At 44.0% G+C, this 26,594-nt stretch overlaps 1 protein-coding gene across 4 annotated transcripts in view; it reads left to right on the plus strand.

Moving 5' to 3' along the window:
• Nucleotides 1-26,594, plus strand: part of rims2a (regulating synaptic membrane exocytosis 2a) — a 132,809-nt gene that overhangs the window by 31,577 nt on the left and 74,638 nt on the right. For all 4 annotated transcript variants that reach the window (XM_041044047.1, XM_041044049.1, XM_041044050.1 and 1 more), the window contains exon 6: nucleotides 4,453-4,745. In XM_041044047.1, the coding sequence (XP_040899981.1) occupies nucleotides 4,453-4,745 (293 nt within the window). The remainder of the gene's footprint in view (nucleotides 1-4,452; nucleotides 4,746-26,594) is intronic.

The raw sequence follows: 26,594 nt of genomic DNA on the forward strand, positions 1-26,594 counted from the left end.
CTGGTGTTTGCAACGTGTGATAGAGCAGGGGGTTTTTTAGATTTCTATTTTTAGCTGCAGGTTCAATGACTATGATATGTGCAAACACAGGGAGAAATGGCCCTGAGGGCCGCAGCCCCCAACCCCCCCCCCCCCCCCCCCCCCCCTGCACTCAGCTGCAAAGAGTAAAGCCAAAGGGACGTTTGTGTGTGTATTTGTCTTGGGCAGAATGGCTGCAGTAAAAGTGAACATACCTCTGGCTGTTACAGCTGCTTGACCTGTGTGCGTGTGTCATTGTGCATACGTGCATTTGTTGTGGAGTCGATGTGGTGTGTTAGGGAATGAGGGGTTTTTGAGTTTCCTGTTAGTGTGGGTCGAGCTCACGCTGTCTTTGCGCTGCTCCCCCAGATGGACTGGAAGGTTAGCAGCCTCATGCTGTGCGATGTCCCTGCCAGTGACAGAAAAAAGTGTCATGAATGAAACATGTTTCTGTTATTGTCACATATCTTGTACTGGGATAATGCAAGATTAGAGTTTTCCTTGAATTTTGGTTATTTCTATGAGAGATTGGAGAATAGAGTAATTTACAATCACATCATATAATGCTAAATCTCATTTCAACCTACATGTTTGAATCCATTTTTCATTCTTAGCCTAAGCTACTTTTTTTTTTTCAACTAAGAAAACCCTTAGAGCTCATTTTCCACATACCTCTCAATCAGCTGGTAAAACTCTTTAACCTCTTGGGCTCATGTAGCCCTTTAAAACCCTTTGGATAATCTCAAAAGAGCTCTGTCATCAAGCTCAAAACAGGGCTGCTTTTATTTTTGCAGTTCATGTAATGTTGCGGACATATGAGCGCTCAGCCCGGCACTGACATTTTCCTTACTTTTGCTCTTCCTGCGTCATATACAGCATAAACAAACATTTTCATTCTGACTCTGTTCCAAAAGTGGGGATCAAATCCAAATATTGATGTCAGAGGTTCGGTGTGTTTAACATTTACTGGACCCACGCACATTTTTGTTGGCCTGTTTTTTTGGGTTTTTTTAATAATATGCTATTAGATATTCACCGATGAGATAAAGGCAGAGGGCTGAGAACTTAGTTAATTATTATTGGCAGACCGGAGAGGTGCGCAGCAACTGACTCTGTGTCACAGCTGCAGTTTGGTGGGGTAAATATGTAGGTCACAGGCTGCAGTCTTCTGTCGAGAAACTGGGGTGTCTGAGAGAGAGAGGGGAAGATTTCAGTAATTAACCACAGGTGAAACCTAATCTGTTTTGTGATTATGATTATCTTTACAGTGCTCAGACCCTGAAATGCATGTTACATTACATTATTAGGATGCATAATGGGTAAAGATAACATTCCTCCTTTGTGTGAAAATGAAATAGGCATGTTATGTTCACCTAAATTGATTAGGCTATAGAAATTACAAGGTTAAGGCCAGGAATCACCCTTCAATTCAGAGTTTTGGATTTGAAGTTGCCTTCATGTGTCCATCCACCACCTCCACAACCTGCCACCCTTCTTTTCTGTGCTGCATTGGTACACACACCTCTTGTCTCATGTGTGCATCCATCATTTTTGCCCCATGACATCTAATTCATTTGGACAGGGCCAGTTACCTTTTTTTCCTTTTAGCACATCTCTGCTCTTTGCTGCATTGCTCAATTTGAACAGTTTTTGCCAGGAATTCATGGCTTCATTTGTTTTGTATTTGGTACAAGATGGATGATAGACATGGAAAACAAAGCCATTTTTACACTGGTCCATATCGGGCGATTTCTATGTAGTACACTATAGGATATTAGGTAGTTTTCTACCTGGGGTGCCTGCAGCCTCTGGGGCCTCTGCAGCAAAAGCCAACAGGAAGCTGATGTGTGTTTGTAATTGCCCTCTCCATGGGATAATTACATTGGAGATAAATTCCTCTATTTATCTTCATTTTAATGTATAATATCAATCAAATCAGAGTTTGTGTGTGTGTTCACACATGTGTAAGTATGCACATGTGTGTAACTTCCAGGTGCAGGAAGTGATGTGTGGTTGATTAGCAGGAAAACTGGCCTTGGTGGCTCCTGGGTCTTAGCCGATGACTCATGGTTCACTGCGGAGCTCTCACTGTGACCCCAGTTAAAGAGGCAGTCATGGCCTCACTGGCTACACTCCTCTGGGACACATAAAGCACAATTTGTAGCCTCCCTGCTTCCATTGTGTGTCAGCACACTTATAGCCCATCTGTAACATTGATAGCTGGTCATAAATGCCTCGTGTGTCAATATCCCATAGTCCGGTACATGCTGCCTGCGGTGTGACTGTTAAGGTTTTTTTTTTTTTTTTTTTTGCACTAGGTTTGAAATGCAACTTTAAGATGGAAGGCTGCCTCTTCCTGTGCCCTGGTGATTTTTGCTTTCAGATCTCTAAAAGCGAGAGGAGAACAGGAGACGGCAACGTTCAGTGTTTAGTGATAGTTTACATTTTTTCCAGGACGTGCAGTGTCCACCTACAGCTGCCGGTGTCAGCCATCGTTGTCTTGCAAAACTCAGGTGCATTTTTGTTGTGTTGCTGCAGTTAAAAGCACAAAAAACTGTTCCAACAGAAAATGGCTTTAGCGGTTTTAAAATTCCACTGTAGATAAATGACGACTGAAAGCTTTGAATTGTAGTTTGTGTGTGTGCTTCATCTTCTGATTCCAAATGCCAGTTTTATCTCCCTTGTCACTCAATGCACACGATGAGACACAATTTATGTCGGCTGTTAAAATCATAACTACCACGCCAACTACCAGCCACACCTTACTTGTTGCTATTCTCTTACGCTGCTAGACTTACACTGCTGGATGTAGGCAGCTGCCAGCTGGGAGCTTCATGAGGAGGATGTAATGGAATAGAGGTTTATGAAATCCCTCCCACATTTTCTACAAGTGCCCTGACCAAGCAGTAAGTAAGTCACTAGTTCGGTGACAAGAGACTTGATCTCTCACTGACTTTCCCACCCGTGAACAGACATGTTTGATGGCTGCCGACCCCTTTCGATCCTTTGGTGAGTTCTTCCACACAGTTACTGCTCTGTATGACCCGGTGCTTCTGCCTTTGAACTGCTGCAGCCAGTAACTGTGCAGACCAACACGGTTTAACTGAGTTCAGTTAATCTAGAAATAACATATCAGTCAATTTTTATTTGATTCAAGGCTTACTAAAAAAAAAAAAAAAAAAAAGGCAAGCTACAGAGTGACTGAGGGTGGGTGAGGCAGCATTCAGGACCCGCTCACACTAATAACAGTAATGCACTGACTCAGCACTGGGACTGTAAAGGCGGGGAATGTGGTTGGGGGTGGGAGTGGGGGTTGCAATAGCTCTTGGCCGCCCTACTGGCCGTCTGGCCTGTCAATCATTTGGCAAGCTCTCAGTCCTCTCAGAAACACTTAGACATCACTTTTAGTTGCTTCCTGTTAACGAGGCAGGTGTGGACACCTGGAGCGGGCGGGAGTGTCCCACAAGTCATTCTTGTGTGAGTTTTCTCCTCAGGATGACTTGAGACAGAAGGCTGAGCTTTACCTCGTGGCGGTGTTTGTGTGTACATTTGTGTATGTGCGTACATGTGTGCACAGTGATCAGGGCTCCTGTCTGCCCCTGGATTTATGAGACCAGTGTGGTGAGCTGGCTGCTGGAGCTGCAGTGTGGAGCAGATGAAGGCTCAGCATCACAGAGCAGAGCAGTAAAAAGCTCCACCTCTCCAGCCCTGATGGAGCATAACAGAGGGAAAATGTTACTTTTCTTTGCCATTTATCATACAAAAGTGCATTAACCGCAATTGCGCGACCTCTACTTACTGTACCATTATGAGGTGATGTGACTAATCTCTGCAATCAGTAGTCATGTGGGCTCTGCATTGTTGCAGTTTGCTAACCAGAAACAAGAGTTTAATTGTAATATGCTGCACTGAATCATGACAAATAAGCAAAATCTTATCACATCGTACCTGCAAGATGGAAACCTCAGCATGTTTGATATGTGTTTTATAGATCTGCAGATTATTTGGACTCACAGACTCAAAATATATAATAATGATAATGAACTGAACCAGTCTTACTTAACCTTCAGTGATATCAAAGGCTGCTGCATGTGTAAAATAATTCATCATTCACCTCATCAACATGAATTGTCAGTACTCTTTATGAATATTGTAACTGTGGGGTGAAAACTCAAAACTCAGGTTTGCTGATTAGGTTTTTTTAAAAATTTAAATCCATTTTGAAAACCTGGTTTAATACCTGACGATTTCACATTTTGGATGTAAAAAGATTTTCACCCAGCAACAGCGATCTGCCTCACAGTTATGTTACAGCTTTGCATAACACAAACACACCACAAATCACTCCATCACAGCTCATCATAGGTTATATAAGACAAGTTCTTCCTGTCAGTCATTCCAAATGATTAACATCTCCCGTTCTCTTGACTGCAGGTTATGTGGGTATGCAACTTGTGCCGAAAACAACAAGAAATCCTCACCAAATCGGGGGCGTGGTTCTACGGCTCGGGGCCCAGTCCGGTGCGGGGCGTGTTTGAGGGTGGGCCACAGGGGAAGAAGGCCAAACTGCAGGACCCGTCCCTGTACCCCTACCAGGGAGCCTCAGGGGACTTGACACCAGCGTCAGACAGAAGCAGACCTCACGGTGGCCTCCTGCCCAGACAGGGGTCCCTTGACAACGGTTCGGGGCTGAGGTACTTGGGACCAGGCGACACACCCATAGACAGGTCAGTTCCATGTGTGAAAACAGAATGCACCCACTACACGCTCCCTGTGGTTTGTTTTTATTATTGTGTAGATTGTTTGATCAGGGAATGATGCATCACAGAAGTAAAGAACTTGTACGTGATGCCACTTAATGTACACACATGGACACAACTGCATAAGAGCCTTTTAGCATTAGCACTGATCTATGTGATTGGGGTATAGCTGGTGCAGAACAGTGATTCAATCCTAGCATAAAAGCTGTGTCTCCGAGGAAGCCAGTCAAGGCCCCATATAAAACTGCTTGTACATGGAGCCCATGAGGCCTATAAAGGAGACAGAGACACAGATACTGTATCTGGCACTAACTCAGCAATTCTACAACAGTCATCCACCCACTCACTCTCTCTCTCTTCTTCACACACATACAGCACACCAGCACATATGAACACAGATGATGGCAGTCCAGGCTCAGCTACAATGGGATGCTGGCAGCTGAAGGGTGTTTTCAAGAATTTATACTATTTCTTTGAGGAAAAACTCAGTTTTTCTAAAACTTGAGTAACTGTTTTGTCATTAGGAATGTTTGTGAGTCAGTGGAGAGATGTTTCTGTGGTTCAAAAGCAAGAACAGGTCCAATTACGTTTCAGAACATTGTGTTCCATTTGTCATATGCACTAAATGAGTGGAACACCCTCAGATGCTGACAACACGGACACGCTGTGCTTGTGAGTCCTATATCTGGTTGCTTATTTCTTGATTCCGGTGTCAAGTAAGGTAGTTACTTTGATGTCCACATGGGGGCTCCTTCCTCTTTCTTCTTCTTCTAAAGGTAGGAAGAGAAGCTTATAGTCAGAATCTACACACTCTAGAAGTTATCTGCACAGCAGAGAGCTAGGCAGAGAGCCATTTCAGAAAATGCTTTCTTCTCTCATGTCCTTGTTTGCTCCTTCTCACATGTAAGGGTAACTCCTTAAGTCCTAAGTCCTAAGACTTAGGACTGAATGTCTAAAAGTGAAATGGCTAAGGTCATACTGGCAGCACTAAAACTCTGGAAGAGAACATGGCCCCTGTTTCTCTCTTGTTGTACAGTGAGACTGTGAGATCAGGTTTTGTTTGCCATAACCCTTGGTCAGTGGCAGCAAGCAAAGCTTACAGACTAACAGATGTCCTTGTCTCTCTGCTGGTCCTCCCTGCCTACGAGGCCAGACTTCCCGATGGGAAGCTAGGAAATGTGGGCAACATGTTGTGCCATTCAGTGGTCGAACAAACCCAGCGGGTAGCCTGGATCCAAAGTGTGGGGTGGTACTGAGTTAGCTGGGAGTGACATATATACATACATATGTACATTATTGATAGGCACACTCACATTTATGTGACGTGTGCAGTAGGAAAAGCAGGTGAATTTGACTTTGTCTCATTAGTTGTGTGTGTCTTCACTCTGCCATTGCAACCTTGTATTTGCTTTTTAATCCACTCAGTACCTGCAGGGATGGCAGAGCTCTTTGGGTAAAATCTGTGTTTGGTTTAATTGCCTGATATTTTGCTGGATGTTTTGATGGATATACCCAGTATACCTGCCCATTAACCAGCACCAAGTGTTGGATGTAAGTGTACATACCTTCGATGCTTTCACAGTGTAATGAAGCTATTGTGCAACAGTGACACATACACACACTCAGAGGCATTGTTATAACTCCAAAATAGACACATTTTCTCCCCTAAAATTTCGTTCCTCTGCTCACCTTGCTAAATCTTCCATCCATTACGTCTCTATATCCTGAATCCAAACCCCACAATAGCACAGCAAAGAGCAAAGCATCATCTGTAACTACAAAGTGTAATAAAAGCTACATCAATGTAAACATTTAAGAATAATGCAGGAGAGTGCTATTTTGTGTTTCAGTGCGACTGCAGTACATTAACCGTCTTCTCCTCGAATGGCTCGCCTTTTTAAGGTGCTTTTAATGGATGATCAGACTGACTATAGATCGGCCCATAGATCAGACCGCTCCAAGCATCCAGTCAGTCAGTCACTGTCTGTTCCAGTCCAGGCCCCTGCCACTGTATATTAATTGACTGCATGGCTAGAGAGGTGGACATGGAACCAGGCAGTGATTCTTGCTTTGGCATTGCCCACATTTGCAGTGACACAACAGGAAACCGGCTATCTGAAAATTCACGGGATAGTGCTGATGATGGATCGCAGCGAGTCCATAAATAGAACTCCCACTGCATAAGCACCAAAACCCACTTTCATTAATCTTAAAGAATGTTTAAATTAACTCCTGGATGTGTTCTGCCGAAGAAAGGAGGGGAAAAAGCTGACAGTCTATTTATAAGGAGAAATAACTTGGGAAGGCTTCTAATTTATCTTGGTCTCGGAGGTGTCATTTGAATGAACACACAGATACGCTGGGACAGCTGCAGTGTTGGGTGAGGCTGATGAAACAACGATTACACCGGGATTGGAACATACTCACTGGTAGAATTTCTTCAGATTCTGCATTTTTTTTTGAGCACATTCAGCCAGGCAAGAGAAACCTCAAGCCTGCCAAAAATATTAGAAGAGGAAGCAGAGCACATTCAGCTCGGACCGGCTCTTTAACATCCAGCCCGGGTCCAGTAGCTTTGCACAGTTCGTTTCATCACTGCTCAGTCTGACTTAGTCTCTACCTACACAGGCCCTAACCTATGCACATATTTAATCAGCCAATACTACAGTACTGCTTTATGAGCCTATAAGTTGTAATTTGGTAAAATAGTTTGCATTGAGATTGAGCATAGTGTTGGTCATCATTCTTATGATTTAAGGTAACATTTTATTTACAAACTGTTGTGATCAAAATGATGCTGCGACACACAAACCTTTGGATGGAGTCCAACAGGTGAGAAACATGAGCGGTCAAACCCTGAGAAAGATTTTTGAAAACTCTTCAGTTTAACTCTGAACCACTTATTTGGAAGTGAGTTATCCAGAGGAAGTATATCTGAATATAACTGTCCTTTACATTGTAAAACTGTAAAACATGAATACAACCACAGTAAGTGCAGCAGGTCATAGCTGAGGCTAGAGATTAAATCTTCAAAATCTGTTGGATGCTCAGAGCTGACATTTGTGGAAATAGCATTAATACTCAGTTGTGTTTTTACTTGTAAATAAGAGGTTTATGATATGATCAGCACATTAACTTATTTGATTTGTTCTTGTGCGCTCAGTCACAAAGCTGGTTCCAGCAGCTTATTACAGATCTCAGCTATAGTTGTTTTTTTTTTTTCATGACATTTTTGACATGTCACAGTAGGAAAGGCACAGGTGTAGATAATAAAATGAATGACGGCTGAATTCCATTTAGCTACCTCAGATTCAGATCCCTGGCATTGTGTGAGCTGGCTCGCCATCACACTGTCACTACTTACTGGGACACTTGAATGGGAAAGAGCCTCTGATAATGTTTACATGCCTGTCGTACTGTTGCTAAAAAGGCCTTTTCATTGCCTGAGAAACATGTTGTAGCTGATATGATCACAAAACCTACATAAACAAGACCCACATTGTAAAGATCCAGCTGATGTTTTTAGGTTTTTGAGGTTTTTAGTATCTTTGCACAAGCTTCAGCAGTATCAGTATCTTCTATCAGGAGCAAATTCTTTGATTTAAGGATGTGATTTGTTTGCAGCGACTGATTATGTGTTAATTTCAACTGAGCATCATAACAATAACATTATCACAACCCTCTCATCATTCCATACAATACATGCTGCTGTCTTAAATCATGCCTGATACGTCCTGCAGTATTGTACTAACTGCTGTATGGATACTTAGTGGTAGCCTGCTTATACTTTATCTCCCAGGAGTAAATTATTGTAAGATCCGAGACACAGACACACAGGCCATCTTCCTGCTTGCATATAGAAGAAACCATTTATAGAAAACCTTCAGAAAGGTTCACGGTAGCTCCATGTTCATAATATCTAATGCTTGGTATCAGCAGCTTTAATGATCCTTTTCCTGCCTCCCCTGATTACATGCATACAGCTACATGCAGAAGCACTGACTGAAGAAAATGGACAAACGTTAATTAAATAAATAAGTAATCCCTCGGGAACCATTTTTTATGTGTGCCCTTTCCTCACAGACACACTCTCCCTTTCAGAGGCATTAGGACTGTCCTCCTCTATTACTGATGAGGAGCTGATGCTCTGAAGCCAGATATGGGATATAAGGGAAAAGGAAAAACCCTGACGACAGCATCGCCTCTCTCCACTATATTGTGTTGTGGTCTAGCTGCTGCTGTGTCTGTCCCAAAGAGTGCATGATAGAAGATGGAGAGATATGGCAAAGAGTGCGCACGATTGCATATCAGCCCAGTAGCGTGTATGTGTGTGTGACTGCTTGTGTTTGTGCGTGCGTGAGTGTGTCTCTGAGTGTGTTCTCTTCATAGGCGACTGGAAATATGAGTTGAATGTGAGGCAGCAGCTGATGCGCCGGTAAGCGATGCTGCTGCTGCTGCTGGCTGCCGTATAGGATGCTTCTCCGCTTCTTCTCTCCTCCGGGCGCTCCTTCGCCTCTTCCTGCACACCGAGAAGAGATTTTTGCTACAGCGAGAAGAAGAAAAGGCACGTTACCGGCACCGGCACTACCTCCTTTTTCTCGCTTCAGGTCCGAAGCAATATGACCGAAGGATCCCGCCCGGAATGCGTCTCGTTTAAGGACACTTTTTACCAGGAGCGGCAGGAGAAATATGGAACTTGATCGGCGCTTTTTCTGCGTTTAATGCGCCCCGGGAGATAATAATAACAGAATACTGAGGAGGTGTATGTGTGGAGGGGGGCGTCCGGAGAGAGCGCAGGCTTTGGGATGTATTGCTGGTGAGAGGAAAAAGGGTGATCATTTACTGAGGATAAAAGAAAACGGAGGGGGAAAATGCAGTTTGAGACATTGCGTCAGTTCTGTAGCTCGGTTTTATCACATTTCAACGGGGCTTTCTCGGCGCCTCAGAACATCCTACAGACGGAGCTGTTCGAGCAGGCACTGAGCAACATCGGGTGAGTGATTCCTTTGTAAAGAAATGCCCTGATTTATGAGGAAGGGCTTCCCCGTTGGTATGTCAAACGAGTATTGGGGGGTGGGGGTTGGAGGGGAGTGGTGGGGGGGTGTTGTTGCGTTTATCGATCGGCAGCCAGCCTGCGTAATAAGAGCCTACAGTACAGCCTAGTACTGTTGCTGCTGCAGATATTTCCTGGCTGGATGATGGGGGCCGATCAGTGATGCTGCTTGCCGCGGTTCGCTGTGTGCGCGCGCATGCACCGCTTTTGAATGTTTATTGGGGGTGGGAGGGGTGGTGGTGGTGGTAGGGTGGGTGGGTAGGTTGGCTGTTGGGGGGGCGGGCGGGCGGGGGTAGCAAAAATGAACCGTTTAGGAAGACTGTGACCATGCCGAGGTGTGACTGTGCGCTGCGCGTGGCCGTGTAGGCATGTGTGCGCGTGCGCGTACGCCCCAGCGCACCGCTGCTGCAGCATGTGTGCTGTACTTGCCTCTGCTGCTGTTGTGCCTGAGAGGAGAGAACATGAGGGGGTGAGCAGGGTAAATGTAGTCCAGAGCTGGAAATGAGTGGAAACACAACTCCCCACCCCCCCAACCCCCCCGGCTCCCAACACACCCACAGCTACCTACACACTCAGACACACGCCATAATGTTTCTTCAGAACAGGTCTGAGCAACTTGATAAAATAGTGTCTAAACTGCAGGAAACCATTAACAAGCATATGAGCATATTACATACATACTGCCAGTGAATTAATACATGTTTATACAAAGACTCATAGAGCAATAATTACTGTCATTACTTGAAAAAGCATTTTACCAGCCTCATAGCTACTGTGTTACTGCAACATACAAGCCTACTGTATTTTCACATTTGCTGGAAAAGGAGTGCTTGTGTGCCTGTGTGTTGAGAGAGACAGAGAGAGAGAAGTTGGATCTCACTTAGATGCATTGGAGCATATTATGATTAGTCTGCTAAATGCTCCGTTCCCCCCACGGAGAGGCCCCTGGTCATCTGGCTAGGAATGGCTGTTAGACACATTATGCAGACTGCAGAAGTGCTTCAAACTTGCAAACAGACCCACGTTCCTGCAGCCGCCGGGGCTGAGAGAACACGCAGGCCTTTTCTTTTCTTTTTTTTTTTTTGTGGTATAGATGCAGGCACCGTATCTCCATGCCATGCACTGTCTGTCTCTGGGGAGTGCAAGTCTTTCCCTCTTGTCCCCCACCCTACCGTCAGAAATAATTTACAGCATTGCTGGGCTCTCTGCCACCTCACATTACATGGCCAGAACACTCAGCCACTGGAAGGGCTGAACAAGGGGCTCTGTGCCTGGAAACTGTGATCCAGCAATCATCACATCTGACTGATTAAATTGAAGTTATTTTCCATCACTGCCTTTTTTTTCTTCTTATCAAAATCCTGTGGTAGAAACAATCTTTGAATGGAAGCCGACGACAGGACTAGGCTCGTCATTTTTATGCTAAATGATCATATCTGCAGTTGGCTAATTGGTAAAACTAAATGGCAGGAAGTCTTCATGTGAGTGTCTTCAGCTTTAATGCTGTTCCAGGACCACAGCAGGCCTGTGTCAGCCTCTTTCTCCACTAATTTCTGTGTCTGTAAGTAGTATCAAGTAGCTCACAGGAACACAACAATAACACAACTCTGCAAACCAGCAGTGTGTGCTGTTATCAGTGGCTAACCAGCTTGGCCATCCGTTCGATCGGGGATGTTTGTGTGCGAGTCTATTTCCCTCTCACGCTCGCTCTCTGTTTCTTTCTTGCCCAGGCCAGGCCTGCTAATGGGCTGTATGCTTTTAGATCCATCTTCCATGTATTATGCATGTGTGCGTCAGCAGAGGTCCTAATGGGGTGTGGGGATCTGTTCTTAGAAGGCCTGAATGGTTTTGAATTGAGTGGTCACTACATTTAAACTGCAGCCATACTCACCACCTCCCCAGTCTCACACACACACACATACACACACACCCTCCACCTATCACATCCCGGCTGCAGCAGCTCTTTGAGCTTGCTTCCCTGAAATGCCTCAGACCAAAGTGTGTCTGTTGTTGGTCTGCTGTATGAAGCAATAGAAGGGATGTTATTGAGTTTGTGGTATACATCTTATAGTCTTTTCCCACATGAGCCTTTTGTAAAGCCTATGACAGTATAAGTGGGATATGAATAGCTCCATTTGATTTTCTGCATAGATGCAATGTATTGGAAGCAGCACTGTGTTTCAAACCCAGCATATTAAATAAAACCCAAATTGCAGCAGTTTAATGATTCCAAACAGGCCGCGCCATCTTTGGTGTGATTTTAGTGAGTCATCTTCATACTCACAGCTGTTTACTTCATCCCACCGTCTCATATAGTGTCCTCCTGCAGTGACGGCATATTTGCAGCTGTGCACCTCCTCATTTTATAGCTTATATGTGCAGTACAGCATATACAGATAGGAGGAAAACCAACTCGTTTCCACCACAGTCGCTTCTACACCGAAGGTTCCTATGAAGTGGAAACCCCCTGGCTGTCTTCCCCTCCTACACCCATCCCCATCTCTTCACTGGTCCCCTCCAACGATTGGGTTGTCATAGTGATAAGGTGTAATGTTTGATCAATAGAAATGATGATGTATCTTCCCTGTCGGTTAATCCTGATGTTAACGGGCCCTGATTTAAAAGACAGAGGAGGGCATGGAGTGCATGAAGGGATGTTCTTTTTAACAACGTGACATTAACTGTGATGAAAAAGACAGGAGGGTGGAGAAAGTCACACTTTATACAGTTACCGACAATTTGTTTACTTAAAAAAAAAGAAAAAGCATTCATTATCATTATTTTCTCAGACTTTGTCCTCTAAAATTACTGATACAGTTGAATTTCGTGAACCCTTGATTATCTTAGTGTTTTTACATTATCTGTCACAAACACAATCCCACTTCTTCCCACGTACTAGAGACTGCAGAGAGAATATAAACACATACAGAAAAGACTTCATGAAACAGCTGTAATGAGCTGTATGAGTGCTAGACCAGAGCAGACCTAGACTGAGCCTCTTAAGCAATATGTGTTTGCATGTGCAGTGGGTCTTCTTTTGTTACTTCCTAGCAGAGCAGTATTACATAACACACATGCAACTCCTTGAGTTTGAGAAATCACATTAACCAGTTTTCTAAACAAGCTACTGTGATGTTGAAAGGCGGCTAACCTCGTGGAATAGCAATGTTTTCTCCTTGGCAATACATCATTGATGAAGTGTTTATCAGGATTATTAAAGGTCTGTACTAGCTCCACCCCGAGCTATGTCTGACAATGCACTCATTACTAGACATTTCAGGTCTGGACAGCATCTGGACATGCCTGGGCCTTTGTTTCCATGTGAATAAGTTGAGAAATTCAAAGTGAGGCCTCTTCTGTTTTGCTTTAGGACTGTTTGGTGTGTAAATCAGACATTTCACACAAAAGCTTATTCTGGAACAAATAGAATAAACAGAGAGAAGCAAGTGGAATTGACCAGTTTTCACCTCCTCTGTTTTGTGTGTTGTTCCATTACAGTAGACCCTAATGTGGATTTCAAAATTGCACATTGACATGATTATTTTACATGTGAAACCTTTGAGTAACTTCATGAAATGCTCACCACCAATCTGAAATGCATGTAGCATACAAGACACATGCTTTCTGTTTGGATTACTGCTCTTGCAACTTCTTGTCAGCCTGTGTTGATAAAGCGAGAGGAGCTCAGTGGAGAGACAAAGCAAGTAAAGAAAACAGCGAGGGGAAGACAGAAAGTACCAGGAGGAGGCAGGAACACCCAGGCATCAGTCACCATGGTGACAGAGCTGTAGATGAGGCAGACATAGCAGGCTGCAGCTTGTGGGACTCTGAACCCCCGGAGCCCCAGATTCATGTTGATGTGACAGAACTGGGGGAAAGGAGAGGATGAAAAGGAGAGGAAAGGGGCAGGAGGAATAAGGGAGGAGAGGAGGAGGAGGAGGCAGGCTGCAGACCTAGAAACGAGAGACAAGGACATAGATTCACAGCAGTCCTCTTCACAGTCCTGGACACTTGTGTTCATCTGGGGGTGTAATCACCTCTATTTATCATTGGCCACACTGTAGTGTACATAACATTTACCTATGCCCTGATTTTACCCTTCCTTAAACAGAAGAGTTTCTTTTTCTCGCTGTGCCCTGTTTTACATTCCCACATTTACACATTAATGCCTTGCAGATGCAAAATAAAGCTGACTTAGCTGCTCCACTGCCGCTACTGGGAGTTAAATGCCTTGCTGAAGGGCTTCTCAGCAGTAGCTGTTGTGGGAGAGGAGAGCATTACACTTTCTTTGTCCCTACCCACATTTTCCCAGCCAGCCTCAAGGCTACATCACCTCTTTTTTTCAGCTCTGTGAGTACTATGAAGTAGCATCTTGAGGGTTTGGGTGTAGGAGTCAAACTGAGGCTCCACTGTATCTTCAGTAGTTTTTTTTTTCCCCCCAACCCCCTCAACATCCCATCACACCTCGCCCACGCTCAGTCCAGCCTCAGCCCACCCTCAGCCCACCCTCAGCCTCATGGTATTGTACCAGGGTGTTGGCGGCACTCAGCAGCTGTAATTAAGCCAGGCCTTTATTGGTTTTGTCCTCACCAAGGGAGATATGTACAGGAAGAAGGGAGACCCTGGTTTATTGCCTGGGTGTCTAAGAGAGGGGTTATTATGATTGCACGCTGGAGAGAGAAAGAAAAGGAGTGCATAGAGAGAGCGAGAGAGATGAAGTGGAGAGAGTTGGAGTGATAGCAGCGCAGAGGAAAAGGGGATGAATAGCGCGAGAGAGACAGCGGTAGAGGCCGAATCGATATGCTCGACTCCTCTCTGCTCCTCCCTGCTCTCACCAAATCATATCTCAGCATCAGACAGAGAATGAGAGAGGAAGAGAGAAACAGAGAGAGCAAGAGAGAGAGAACTGGTAGCTAGCAGTGGGCTGTGTAGATAGATAAGGATCAGGCTAATGTCCCCAGCCTCAGGCCTGCAGCCACTGCTGCTAATGCTGCTGCCTAGAGAGGGAGGTGGAATTACCTATATGCCAAGGTTTGGTTACAGGTTGCCATGGCACAGTCCCACAGCCAGCGGTACACGTGATATCACCCAGTAAGATGTATATTACGTATAGGTTCAACCGGCCAGGCTGTTCTCTGCAGTGAAACAGGATGAGGAAGGTACAGAGAGGGTCATGGAGCAACAAAAGAAAGAGGGAATACTTTTCAGCCTCAGCTTGTACAGAGCGCTGACATCTGGGCTCTTTTCATGCTCATGGAGCGAGACTGATTCCCTCAAAGGCTGAATAGGCACGTGTGTGCGTGCATTTCTGTGTGTGTGACCCTCAACCTTAACATGTCATTAATGGTTGAGTTACAGTAGGCATAGTGTCCTCCCAGTAAAACCACATTTCACTTTGGCATTAGAGGCCACTTCCAACTCTGCCCCAGGTCTTTAACTTCTTTTTCTCTTTCCACTCACTGATGAACTAAAGAGATGGCTGCTGAGTGGCGTAAATGCGAGACTCAGCTCTTCTGGGTGCGTGTGTGTGTGCGTGAGTGTGTGTCCTTGCGTTTCTGTGTGAGCGTGCATGCGGCTGCACTTGTATGTTCATGTGTTTCAAGCCCAGTCCCTGGGAGGTCTTTTCTCTATTAAAAACCGCCTTTTTTTCTCTGCTCCCAAACAGATGTCTGATGTCATCTTGTTTTTAAATAGCAGAGAGAGAGAAGAGAAACTGCATATGGTGCATGGATAGTGCTTTGCTTTCAACCATATGCCTTGATGTGTGATGCTATTTGTCAGTGTCAGTAGGCGTTTAACAGTTTGTGGAGGGGTTAAATTTGACTGCTTTTGCTGTCGTAGCCTTCCGTCAGAGTGTGATCTTAGTTGGACAGTATGTTATTCCACAAATCCTCCTTTGGCCTTGATGGTCAGTGGAGTTGCTAATTGAAAGCTAAGCTATCTACTCCTGAAGGTACTTCACAGCATCATCATTCTTGTTTTACATTTGATTTATTGATTAAAGAGGCTCAAAAGGTCAGACCTTTGGGAGGTCAAGAGGTGGGCTTTCTTAGCTAAATCCCTGTTATTCAGTGCAGTGGAGTCCACAGGACACAGCTGAACAAACATTTCAAACCATACTGTCCCTGAGTCAGTTACAATACCAACTGTGTATATGGAATCTGTTGTGATTGTCCTATTACTATTTCCACTCCACGTTCCCAACGCGCAATTGACCTGATAGCATGATATCTGCATGCATTGTTTCATGAATGGGAAAAAGACTGCTTTACACATAATCCTGTTGCTGTGCCCCAAATCCAAATCTGTTTCATGCTCCAATTTATTCAATTACCAAAAATACACTTGAAGAAGCTGTGTGATAAAGCAATAATGAAAAAGCTTAATCTAAACATCTGCGTCTATCCAGCCCGTTGCTATCATCATCCGTCTCATCCCCAGCCCGTGCTCAAATCCTCTTTTGCAACACTGATGGTATTTCACAAGCTCAATGAGATTAATTATTTCCATATTTTGCAAACATTGCACCGTGTGTGCGGCTCCCCCGTCTCCCCACACGTGTACAATTAGCTCAGTTCATTTGTGTTGCAAATGAGCCGGCCCTGGCAGTGCTCGGCAGCCTCCCTGGGCTTCTCCTGCCACGCAGCAAAGAGGAGAACCCAGCCGAGGAGTGATCAAAAGCCTCCTTCTCTGGCAGGCAGATGCTGAGTAAACAGAGAAGAAGAAGCTCCAGTAACTGTCTCCTCCCGCTTCCGCTTCTCGCCTTCATTATTTTTGGAGTCTGCTGGCTGGCATTAATGAAACCCCATGTAATATTCATTTAATTCCCAGTGTTTACTAGTTCATTAGGTTTTAGGATAGTAGTTGATCTGATCTCCAGGGGTGGCTAGAAAGAGGAAAGAAGCTGACTTTGAAGATTTTTCTCTTTTCACCAGCCGGGCTTCCTTCCTTCCATTTATTCATATGTCTCTCTTGATCCTGTTAGAAGACCGTTTACAGTCCTCTCCTTGCTTACTGAATTGTAAAGCTTTCCTCTTCCCTCGTTTGCTTCACCACACTTCAGATTTCATTTGTACAAATAGCAATAGCAATAGCAAAGTTTGAGGGCTCTTTTTGGATTTTGGTGCAGTGGTACATCACATGTAAACCAGGGAGCCCGTTACTGCCACCACCTTAATAGAAATACATTTAAAGACCCTATCTACACATAATACAGATGTGTAGTGCTAGTTCCTGTGATGGACAATATTCGAGGAATCTAAGAGAAAAAAGATGGCTAAGCATGTGTCAGCTGATTAAAAAGATGAGAAAATAAGTTTAGGTTCATCGTCTCCTTACATCCCTGGCTGAAGTTATCTGCTGCCATAGATTAAATGTTTTCTAAGACCAGGGCCCCTCTGGCCAGTTCAGCTCCCTGGCTGAGGACATGTGTTACAGACGCTGTCCTATGCAATTACAATTAACCCACACAGCCCTTTGGTCTGGGCCTCGCCCTGCAAAGGTCTGACTGTGGGTTCATCGATTGAGACGTTGGCTTGTCAATGCCATTGAGCGCAGGAGAAAAGGTCTTTCTGCTGAGCACACAGGGACACAGCAAGTGGCTTTTTCATCAGACACATAGGAAAGGCGAAACTTTGTCACAAAGCTCGCGTTTTAAAAACATGGTAAAAGCTCCATAAGGTAGTGCTGCAGTTGTGATGTTGAAAACGTAAGCTATATTTTTGCATCTGCGTGGGCATTGTACAGTCAATTTTGAATGCGTGCAGACTTGCTACCATCTGCATCTGTCCCGCGTTATTAGTTTGACTCAGTGACTGTAGATGGACGATATGTCTCCACTTCCTCCCACTGTCCGGATTTGGGAGCCGCCATCTTGCGCTGGTCATTTTGAGCCAGAGAAAGTTAAAAAGGTTACTTAAAAAGGTAATCGAATAAGAGAAAATAAATTAATGTGACATCTCTTCAAGTAATTGTAGCCTTTTAATTCTACAGACAAGCATCTTCTATATCCATTTCCATTTTTCTTATATTTAGCAGAGCTCCATAATGTTTCTTTGATCTCAGTGCGTATGTGTGTATATGTGTATGTGTGTGTAGTGACATCTCTCAGACAAGGAAAATGTCTCAGAAGAGAGCTCGGGAGGCACCGTCTTTCCATTACGTACAGCTTCCTGTCTGCCTCCAGGCAAGCCTCCTAGCAGCAGATCTGTTTGAGTTCAGCTTAAGATAGACTTTGGAGGCAAAGGCAACGAAACTGGAATGGAGAAGATGGGGGAAACAGTAGTTTTATAAATCTGAAAAAAAAAAAAAACACTGAAATTAATAACATTTTCAGAAGAGTAACTGGCAGGGAAATATTTCAACAAGCTTTGCTAACTGGTCCCAGAACAGGACTGAGAAAATGAGATCATCTAATGTGGTTGCTCCAGTGGAACCCATTGCATACGTCTCCCATTATTCTGCCTCAGATGTTGCATGAATTCAGCACATTGTAGGACCAAACCTGTGCGACTGTGTCTCAGCTACTGTCTAAACAAACTTTTTGGAGATTTTGCTGCCGTTGGCTTAAATCTTCTGTCTTTTCTTACTCAGTTACAGACAGAGCAAAGCTAGAATCTTTCCAAATCAGACCATTACGTGTTGATTGTTCAGCACTAATTCACTTTGTATGCATTGGGACTTCAAGTCAGTTACCCTGTAGTCAGTGCATATCAGAGTTTGTTAAGCTGGGCAAACAGTGAGCGATACTGTAAGTAGCGTACAGCCACAGAGATGCACTGGGGTATCTTGGCTGCAGTGGCTTCCCTTCCTTATGAATGTAATTGGAGAATGCTTATGCCTCCTTTCCTTTTCAGTCTCTGTGCTTCCCATTTAGGCCACTGTTTGTAAAAAGCAGCATCAGAGCAGATGCATTGAATCATCTTATTTTTTACAGAAGGTTTCTGATCTTGAGAAGGCATAAAATGGCCCCCACCACACACACACACAGCTTTTACTATAATAATCTGTTGTATTATTAATTTATAAATGATTTGTTAAAAGTAGCTGCTGTAATGGCAAACGTGACTTGTGGTGGATTGCCAGAGGCAATATGCAGTGTGTACTGTTGTGGAACAAAGACACATTTAAATGGAATTGCTGTAGTCAAGTGGGCACCCTCATGTTTTTCTTGTATTCTCTTTACATTGTGTAATTGCCGTACTTAAAATCCACTGTTTCCACAAAGTATGAAATGCTTAAGCCTGTCACAGTTGCAGTTCTATCAGTGTTATGTTTTATTGTTTATACACACTGTAAAAAAAAAATTTAACATTTGAAAAGTTGTACTCAGCACTACTGGATTTTCAGTACATACAGACCAACAGATATCACACAGAACCTAGAGATAGGATCCTAAGCTTGCCCAGGGTTTAAATTTCCAACCCAGTCAGGATATAACGTTTTCAAATCCAGAGCCCATTCAAGCATGAATGGGCTCTAAACTTGACAGTTTGCAGTCACTTCTCTAGAAAACATCGTTCTTGTCTGCGGCTTCTTTCTTCAGAGATTAACACTTTTACTTCAGCCAAAGTGGAGCAGTGTAGAGCAGTGACGTTTTAAAAACCACGTGGGGTTTAGCTCTCATGCTGTGTGGGACGTTTGTCTGCAACAGCAGACTGCTCTCTCTCATTTAGACTTGGTTTTATGGCTGCTCCTGGACTGGAGATCCTTTGACTTTTCATTACGTGCCACAGCTGGACAAAGTATACACCTGTCCAACACACACCAGGATATCTCTAAATCTTTTTTTCATGCTAGCTGTAAGCCTATCAGTTTGATATAAGTTTGGAAACTGAGTCTGACACCCTGAGGCCACTGCACAGAGCATGAACCCTTTTTTTGTTTGTATAATATTATGGTGACGCCACTTTTAAGAGCACAACTTCCTTATCTGAAAAGACAAAAGCTGTGAGCATGAGCAGGATTTGGTGGAATTTAAGAACACCAAGTGAGACTTTGTTCAGAAATATTAGCTTTCCATTGGTAATACAAGATGATGGGTTCATTTTCTCCCACCTTTTGTTCGCCTAGGACAGAACGCTACAGGGACAAGCATGGAAAAGTGTTAGATGGGACAATAGAGGCCCAACCTTGAACCCAACATGAGGAGCTATTTAGCCTGGACTCCATCACCATTTGTCAGCAGTGATTGAACAATAACCAAAGACACATTGCTCACCTGTCAGACCTCATACTCCTTCCTCCCACTGACTGGATCACACTTCCTGCAGCTTGTATGTCTCCCATGCACACACCCCTTCGCCCTCCTTAGTCTTGTCGTATATTAGGTACAGGGAGGGCTTGGCTGTCTGCCGCGTCGTGCCGTGCTGCTGCAGTCTTATCTGTTGACAATAATAGACTCAGGAGTTGGGTGAAAAAGAGAGAGAGTGAGGGGAAAGTGTATGTGGGGGAAAATGGAGGGACCGACATGAGGAGCCTAGACCAACCTGAGCCGCTGTTGGTTCCCCAAGAGGGTTGTCTGTCCGTCCAGCCCCAGAGATGTTATTTTGGGCAGCAAGGATTATTAAAGCATCCTCTGACTCACCCCTCAGCTTTTTTCATTACCTCCTCACTTTCTGTGCAGCCAGACAGCCGCGCAGCGTCACTGCCTTTGATTTCAAATGCAGCTTGCTCACTGGAATGAAAAATGCATACTTAGCAGAACCAAGAAGAAATGCATGTGTGGAGAGAGAGTGTGTGTGCCATTACTTGTGTGCCAGAGAGGGAACAAGATGGGGAGACTATGGTTCTTGAGACATTTTTTTTTCCAGTGCAGAAATACAGCTCAGTGTCTGATTACAATAGAATTTGCCGGGTTATGAATAGCTCAACAAATCTCAATATGTTCTCGACAGAGCGCTTTGTGAAAATGAACAATGACTGACGAGCACTGAGCAATCAACATGCTATATCACAGCAGCAGGCAGGAAGGGTCTCCATGGATATTCCTTCACATTGTACCAGAAAGTCTTTGTAATGTGCTTGTGCGTGGGGTAAGTGTGAAACTGTGAAAGGAATCAAGCCATTGTTTACTCCTTGTTTACTCCACCTTATGATACATGAGCGCTACTTTGGAGCCTAGCATAAAAATAACAATAAAAAGTTACCTAATATCCCCAGATTTTTTAAATATTTTATTTCTTCTGCTGACTTCCAGTGGTTTAACTTACCTTGCTGCAGTGATGCAGTGTACACCAAGGGTGTGTCTGTGCAGTCTTACATCACTGCTGGGTGTGGTTACACAAGCAGCAAAGAGCACACTTACCACACCAGAGGTGGTCAGAGGTAAAACAGACTGAAAACATTCATCTACAGAGGGCAGCAAAATACTGAAGCAATACACTGCTTTTCAGCCAGGTGTTAAGTGACTCTTTAAGCACAGTAGTTTGGGTGTTTTTGGGTGGACGGCAGGCTGACAAACAGCACGACTATGACACCAATCCCATCTGTGGTTAGGTTTAGGCAACAAAAGCACTTTGGTTAAGGTTTTGGAAAGATTGTGGCCTTTCTTAAAATACATTGTCAGTGAATTAATATGCTCAGTATGCTGTTTCAGATGAGACAGGGTTGGCTGCAAACACCTATAGACTGAGCTCTAACAGAAAAACAGTCATTCTTTACTATAATGATTTTGATGTTTAGATACAGAGACTTGAACATAATTCTGCATCATGTTAAATGTTTTATACGGTATATGATGCAATGACTTTCCATGTGTATCCAAATTTCCCTTCTTCCTGCCTCTTGCAATTTCTTAATTTAATTCATTTGATGTATTTTTTGCCTTACAAGAGCTACTTCCTGATAAATCTTTTTAACAACATACATTTTTGACTTGACATAATAGCAAAAGCACAGATGTTACTAATAACATTAGAAATGGCTCTGTCCTTTTCAAGTGTCCCTGTGAGCCAGCACACACACAATACCAGGCTCCTGGAACTGAAGCATCTAAACTGGGTTTATTAATTAAATTATTCAAAGTCCCATGGCCGAATGGTTAAGGCACACATAACTGCAACTGTACTGGTGCGGTCCCTGGCTGATTCCTGCTTCGCTGGTCTTACGATTAAAAAAAAAATGTACACATGCTCTGCTTCTCTAACCTTTCTCTGCAGGGAGGGGAGAAGCAAGCAGCAGCGTAACAGTCCTTACTTGTAGCTAATCTTAATGGCATATTCTGCTGGGGCTTGGCCTACATAGTGCGCTAGCGGTGCCTCTTCTTAAAAAGGAGACCTAACAGGCGGTGCAGTGCGGAAGATATATTAACCATACAGAGTATAAACATAGCATGAGCACACAAGGCACCGGTTGGTCTGCTCGCAGACAGGAGGACGGAGTCTCTGTTTGTGGAGCCAATTAGTGAAGACGCTCACAGATCTGCAGACACCGTCAGCTGAACTGATAGATGTGGGGCTGCACAACTTCTCTGTCCACTTTCCACACAGACTTTCCACAGAGGAGGGAGGCGAATTGAGCGGCTGCCATCTGTTACTGTGAATGAAACTGCTGTCAGGCATCAGGCCGTGTGCATGTGTGTACAGCCTGAATGGCCACAGTAAGTTTACATGTATAAGAACATGAGCTGTATTCTTTCGATATAAAGAGTGTCAAGGTGTGATTTACATTCTCCATCTCTAATGTGTGATGCATGCACAGCGTTGAAGATGGTCCCAGTTACACTTGTCACATACACAACAAGGTGTGCCACAAATCTGATTGCAGTCTCTCTCATGCCCCTCTGCCAAAACAGAGTGAGGCCAGGGTAGGTGGAGGGAAGGTGTTGCACTATGCTGTGGCATTTATAGGAAATTCAACTGCAGTTAAAAATAAAAATAAAAATACGCAGCATATTTATAGCATTTTGAAAAATATTCAAACCCTACCAATGACATTCAGAGTCCTTCTCAGGCTTGTTGTGTCATCACTGATGGTCTGAAGTCACCTTCTTGTCTCCCAGAGTGGCAGTCACACTGCACTCAAAGCTACTTAGAGCACTGCAGCCTGGCCCCATCCCTGTCTGTGTGGTGATAAAACACCCCCCACTGGTCCTTTACCATTTCCTCTCCCTTTAACCTCCGTCCTGGGAAATGCTATGTCAACAGCCCATCTCCCATGTGCCCTCCCTGATTCTACGCTCCTGTCAGTCAGCTGTCACCGCCGTCATCACAAACAGGGCATAGTAGCGTATCTGCAGTTGAACTCAAGAGCCCGCCTCATGGGAGGACTGAGGTGAGGAGGGAGGAAAGAAAGAGGCAGATGTGAAAAGAAAGACTCTAACAACACCCAGAAACATTCAGTCATAATGCACACACACCCACACACATGCACCAAGTACACTTATCAAACCAGGTCACTGAAAGCCAGCTATGCCATCATGGTGCAGAACCAGGAAAAAAAATCTTTGATCCATTTTGTAATGCACAGAAATTATGAGGCAGAGAAAGCTCTCTATCTCTCTCTCTATATCCCTCCTCTGTATTTGATTTGATGCCTGAAAATCCACCCTCTGGATAAAAAAAACAAAAAAAAAACAAAAAAAAAACCATAAACCATGTAATTTGTTCAGTTTAAGGATCATAAGACCTCAGGCTGAATGAGATTAGGCGAGACCTCCTGCTCTGCTTGTGATTGGTGATAGATGTGAGCTAGTAATCAACCAAGGAATGTAATCCCTTCCTGGGCAGAGGACCGAACGGCCGGCAGGTTGGACGGGGTCGCTGCTCGACCTCCAGCCAATCGTAGCGATCACATGATGATGGTGTTAAAACCGAAAGTCGGCTCGATTTCAGGCCCCTGGAAGCCTTTGCGGCAGGATCATAAACTGTGCCATTCATCTACTTCCAGCGTTGTGGCCGGACACTGTGGGCGCAGCAGACAGACAGAAACGAAGCAGGTCATGCTGATGCTACAATATCATTTGACTATTAGGACATGCAGCTGAACTGTCGGGCCGCTGCAGGAATTTAACCTGGTTTGGTTGCACTATGTAACAGGGGGATTGGGTGCTTTTACTCCGAGGGGCGTCCCAGATACACAGCTGCCGGCTGAGTCCGTCTTGGAAGGGAGAGTGACGCTGCATCCGTAAATGTACCGTTAGAGGTGTTTTTTTCTTTCCCTGTCTCTTCTTCTCTGATTGCTCTTGGTTGAGACACGCACATTCAGCTTGTTTTTTTTTTCCGCTTGTGCTTTCTTTCTGGTTATCTTATTTCAATAGAGACTGTTCCAGGATGTATTGTTGTCATTAGTGGGCCAGATTCCTTCTAAGAGGAGAGCTCTGCAACACAGCACCACTCATTTGTTCTCATTTGACTTCTCTCCATTATCCGCAAAGTAGAGGTGGCACAATCCCCACGGGGGCAGCGTTGCATTTTCACCTTGATTGCTTTTGGCTTTCTTATTTAACATGTTTCTTCAGCAGCAGCAGCAGCAGCAGAGGCAGAGGCAGAGGCAGAGCAGACAGAGCTGGTGTCACACACTCAGTACGAACAGCACTGCTGCAAAACTACATTTGCTGCTGCTGTGTGTAGATCATCTGTAGCTTTCTAGAAATCAAACAAGGACATTTTTTTTAGTGCTGGAGGAGAGCGGATTGGAAAAACAAAAACAGGGCCTGGTTGTTTACGCTACGTTTGAATTGGACCGGACTGTGTTTGTGAACGGTTGGTGTGCAGGAGGCCATGTGTTTGCGTGGAGCAGCCAGGCAGAGGTTTGAACTGAGCTACTTCCCAGGACCCAACCGTTACTTTGAGTAAGGCTGGTTATATCACATTATTTAGACTGTTAAAAGCAGTTTGTATAAAGAATGCATGATAATGAAGAGTGTTCAAGTTGTTTATTTAATTGTCTTACAGTTAATATGGACATGTTAACATTTTAATTGTATAGTGTGTCGGGTATGTTGTGCTTCCTTTAGATAATTGTCGCCGCATATATCCAGTGTCTATAAAGCATTACAGAGCGGAATGAAAGGCAGGCTGCATGTACAGTAGGTTGTGCATTTGTGCAGTACAGTCGTTTTTTTGCTCCAGTTTCTAGAGCAAATTCCAAACAGCAGAGCATTAGTTTTCTGTGCCTCAGGGACAATTGTCACAGCAGCATTAGAAAGCAGCGGCTTCATCATGGCATTTTAGGTTTTTTATGGCATCACAAAGAGGTTAGAGCTCAAGCTAATATCTATGAAACGCTGGACGAGTATTGTGGGGTATTGTGGTGAGAGAGCGAGCAAGTGCGTGTCAGTGTGTGCACGTGTCAAGGTGCCTGCACATGCAGTTGAGTGCATGAAACCAGCAGCATCTGTGAGGGGTTCATCACTTACGGAAAGCTTCCTCATTGACTTTCAGTTATTGATCTCTGTGCTTTGTGGCGTTTCTTTGGTTTTAAATGGAACCTCAGTGTACCCTCCTGGGTGGCTGTGGGTGTGGAGACCTAAGTGCATGTTGTCCAAATCACAAACTGTTGAAATCTTGAAGAAAAAGTGGACTCTTTTTGTTTTTGTTTGTTTTGCTTATGAAAGCATGTCATCATACTATTGCCATTACAGTACAGTAGCTTCCATAGGTACATTACTAAATCTGTAAACTGACCAATCACAGTCTGAGTATACTGAATAGTTCTGAATATGCTGTGCTGTGATTAGCTGTTCTCTGCTTCTCAAATACAGAGCAATTAGAGCATTTTTACTACACAAGCAATCTGAATTTTGATAAATCTGAATTTTCTGTGATTGTGATAAATTATTTGTTTTTAATATTTGTTTTGTATTTAATGTTTTCAATAGTTTTACTTAATATATATGAAAGTCAAGGCAGTTTTATGATGTTCAAGTACATTGAAATAATTCTTTTTTACAAAAGATAGATGATTAAACCAATACTGTGCATTACTAGAATGACATGAATGAGCATGGACTGTTTGTGTAAGAGAGAAAATGGGAAAGAGAGATGATTGTGCAGAGGTTTGGTTTACTCTGAAAAGCTGCTCTCAGTGTTCTCACTATACAGTAAATCTGTGTAAATGGATGTGTGATAACCCTCTGCTTTTTTTTTTATCATAAACCCACATCAAATGTTAACAATTTGTGACCACAGGCGCTTCCTGCTTGATCTCAGTCCTTTCATCACACAGCTGACAGGAATGTTTTACACACACACACACACACACACACACACACACACACACGCGCACACACACACACACACACACACAGAGCTAGAACTACGCTCTTGCTGTGAATGTTTCTGATCAGATCCTGTCAGTAGGTCAGATCAGGAACAGAGTGGGACAACCTTGCCACGGACAGGGCCACTTCTCATCACACCACAGTATATCGGGGAATTTCACCAATGGTTTTTTTTGTGTGAGTGTGTGTGTGTGTGTCACGTTGCGCAAAATAACAGCATATAAAGGTTTTATCGTGGCGAGCATGTCGGGTCACTTCTAATCTTTTAGGGTCGCACTTTTTAATCTTTCGGGGGCCATGGTGTAATCCCATGATTTTTGTGAGCCATGGATTTGATACATTATGCTGCTTTTGATAAGGACAGTGTACTTTAAAAAGATGATTATAATACTGGAATTACCTCTAGAGCACTGGAGGTGTATAAGGCTGCGCTGGCATCAAAAACAGAAGCCATGTTTACACATCATCTAAGTGATGTCCGCATCTTTTCTGATTCATGTTGAGTATGGAAGCTTACCCCCACTGCACCATAGATATACTG

Source organism: Toxotes jaculatrix, chromosome 8 (genome assembly GCF_017976425.1).
Source record: "Toxotes jaculatrix isolate fToxJac2 chromosome 8, fToxJac2.pri, whole genome shotgun sequence".
Lineage (NCBI taxonomy): Eukaryota > Metazoa > Chordata > Actinopteri > Toxotidae > Toxotes > Toxotes jaculatrix.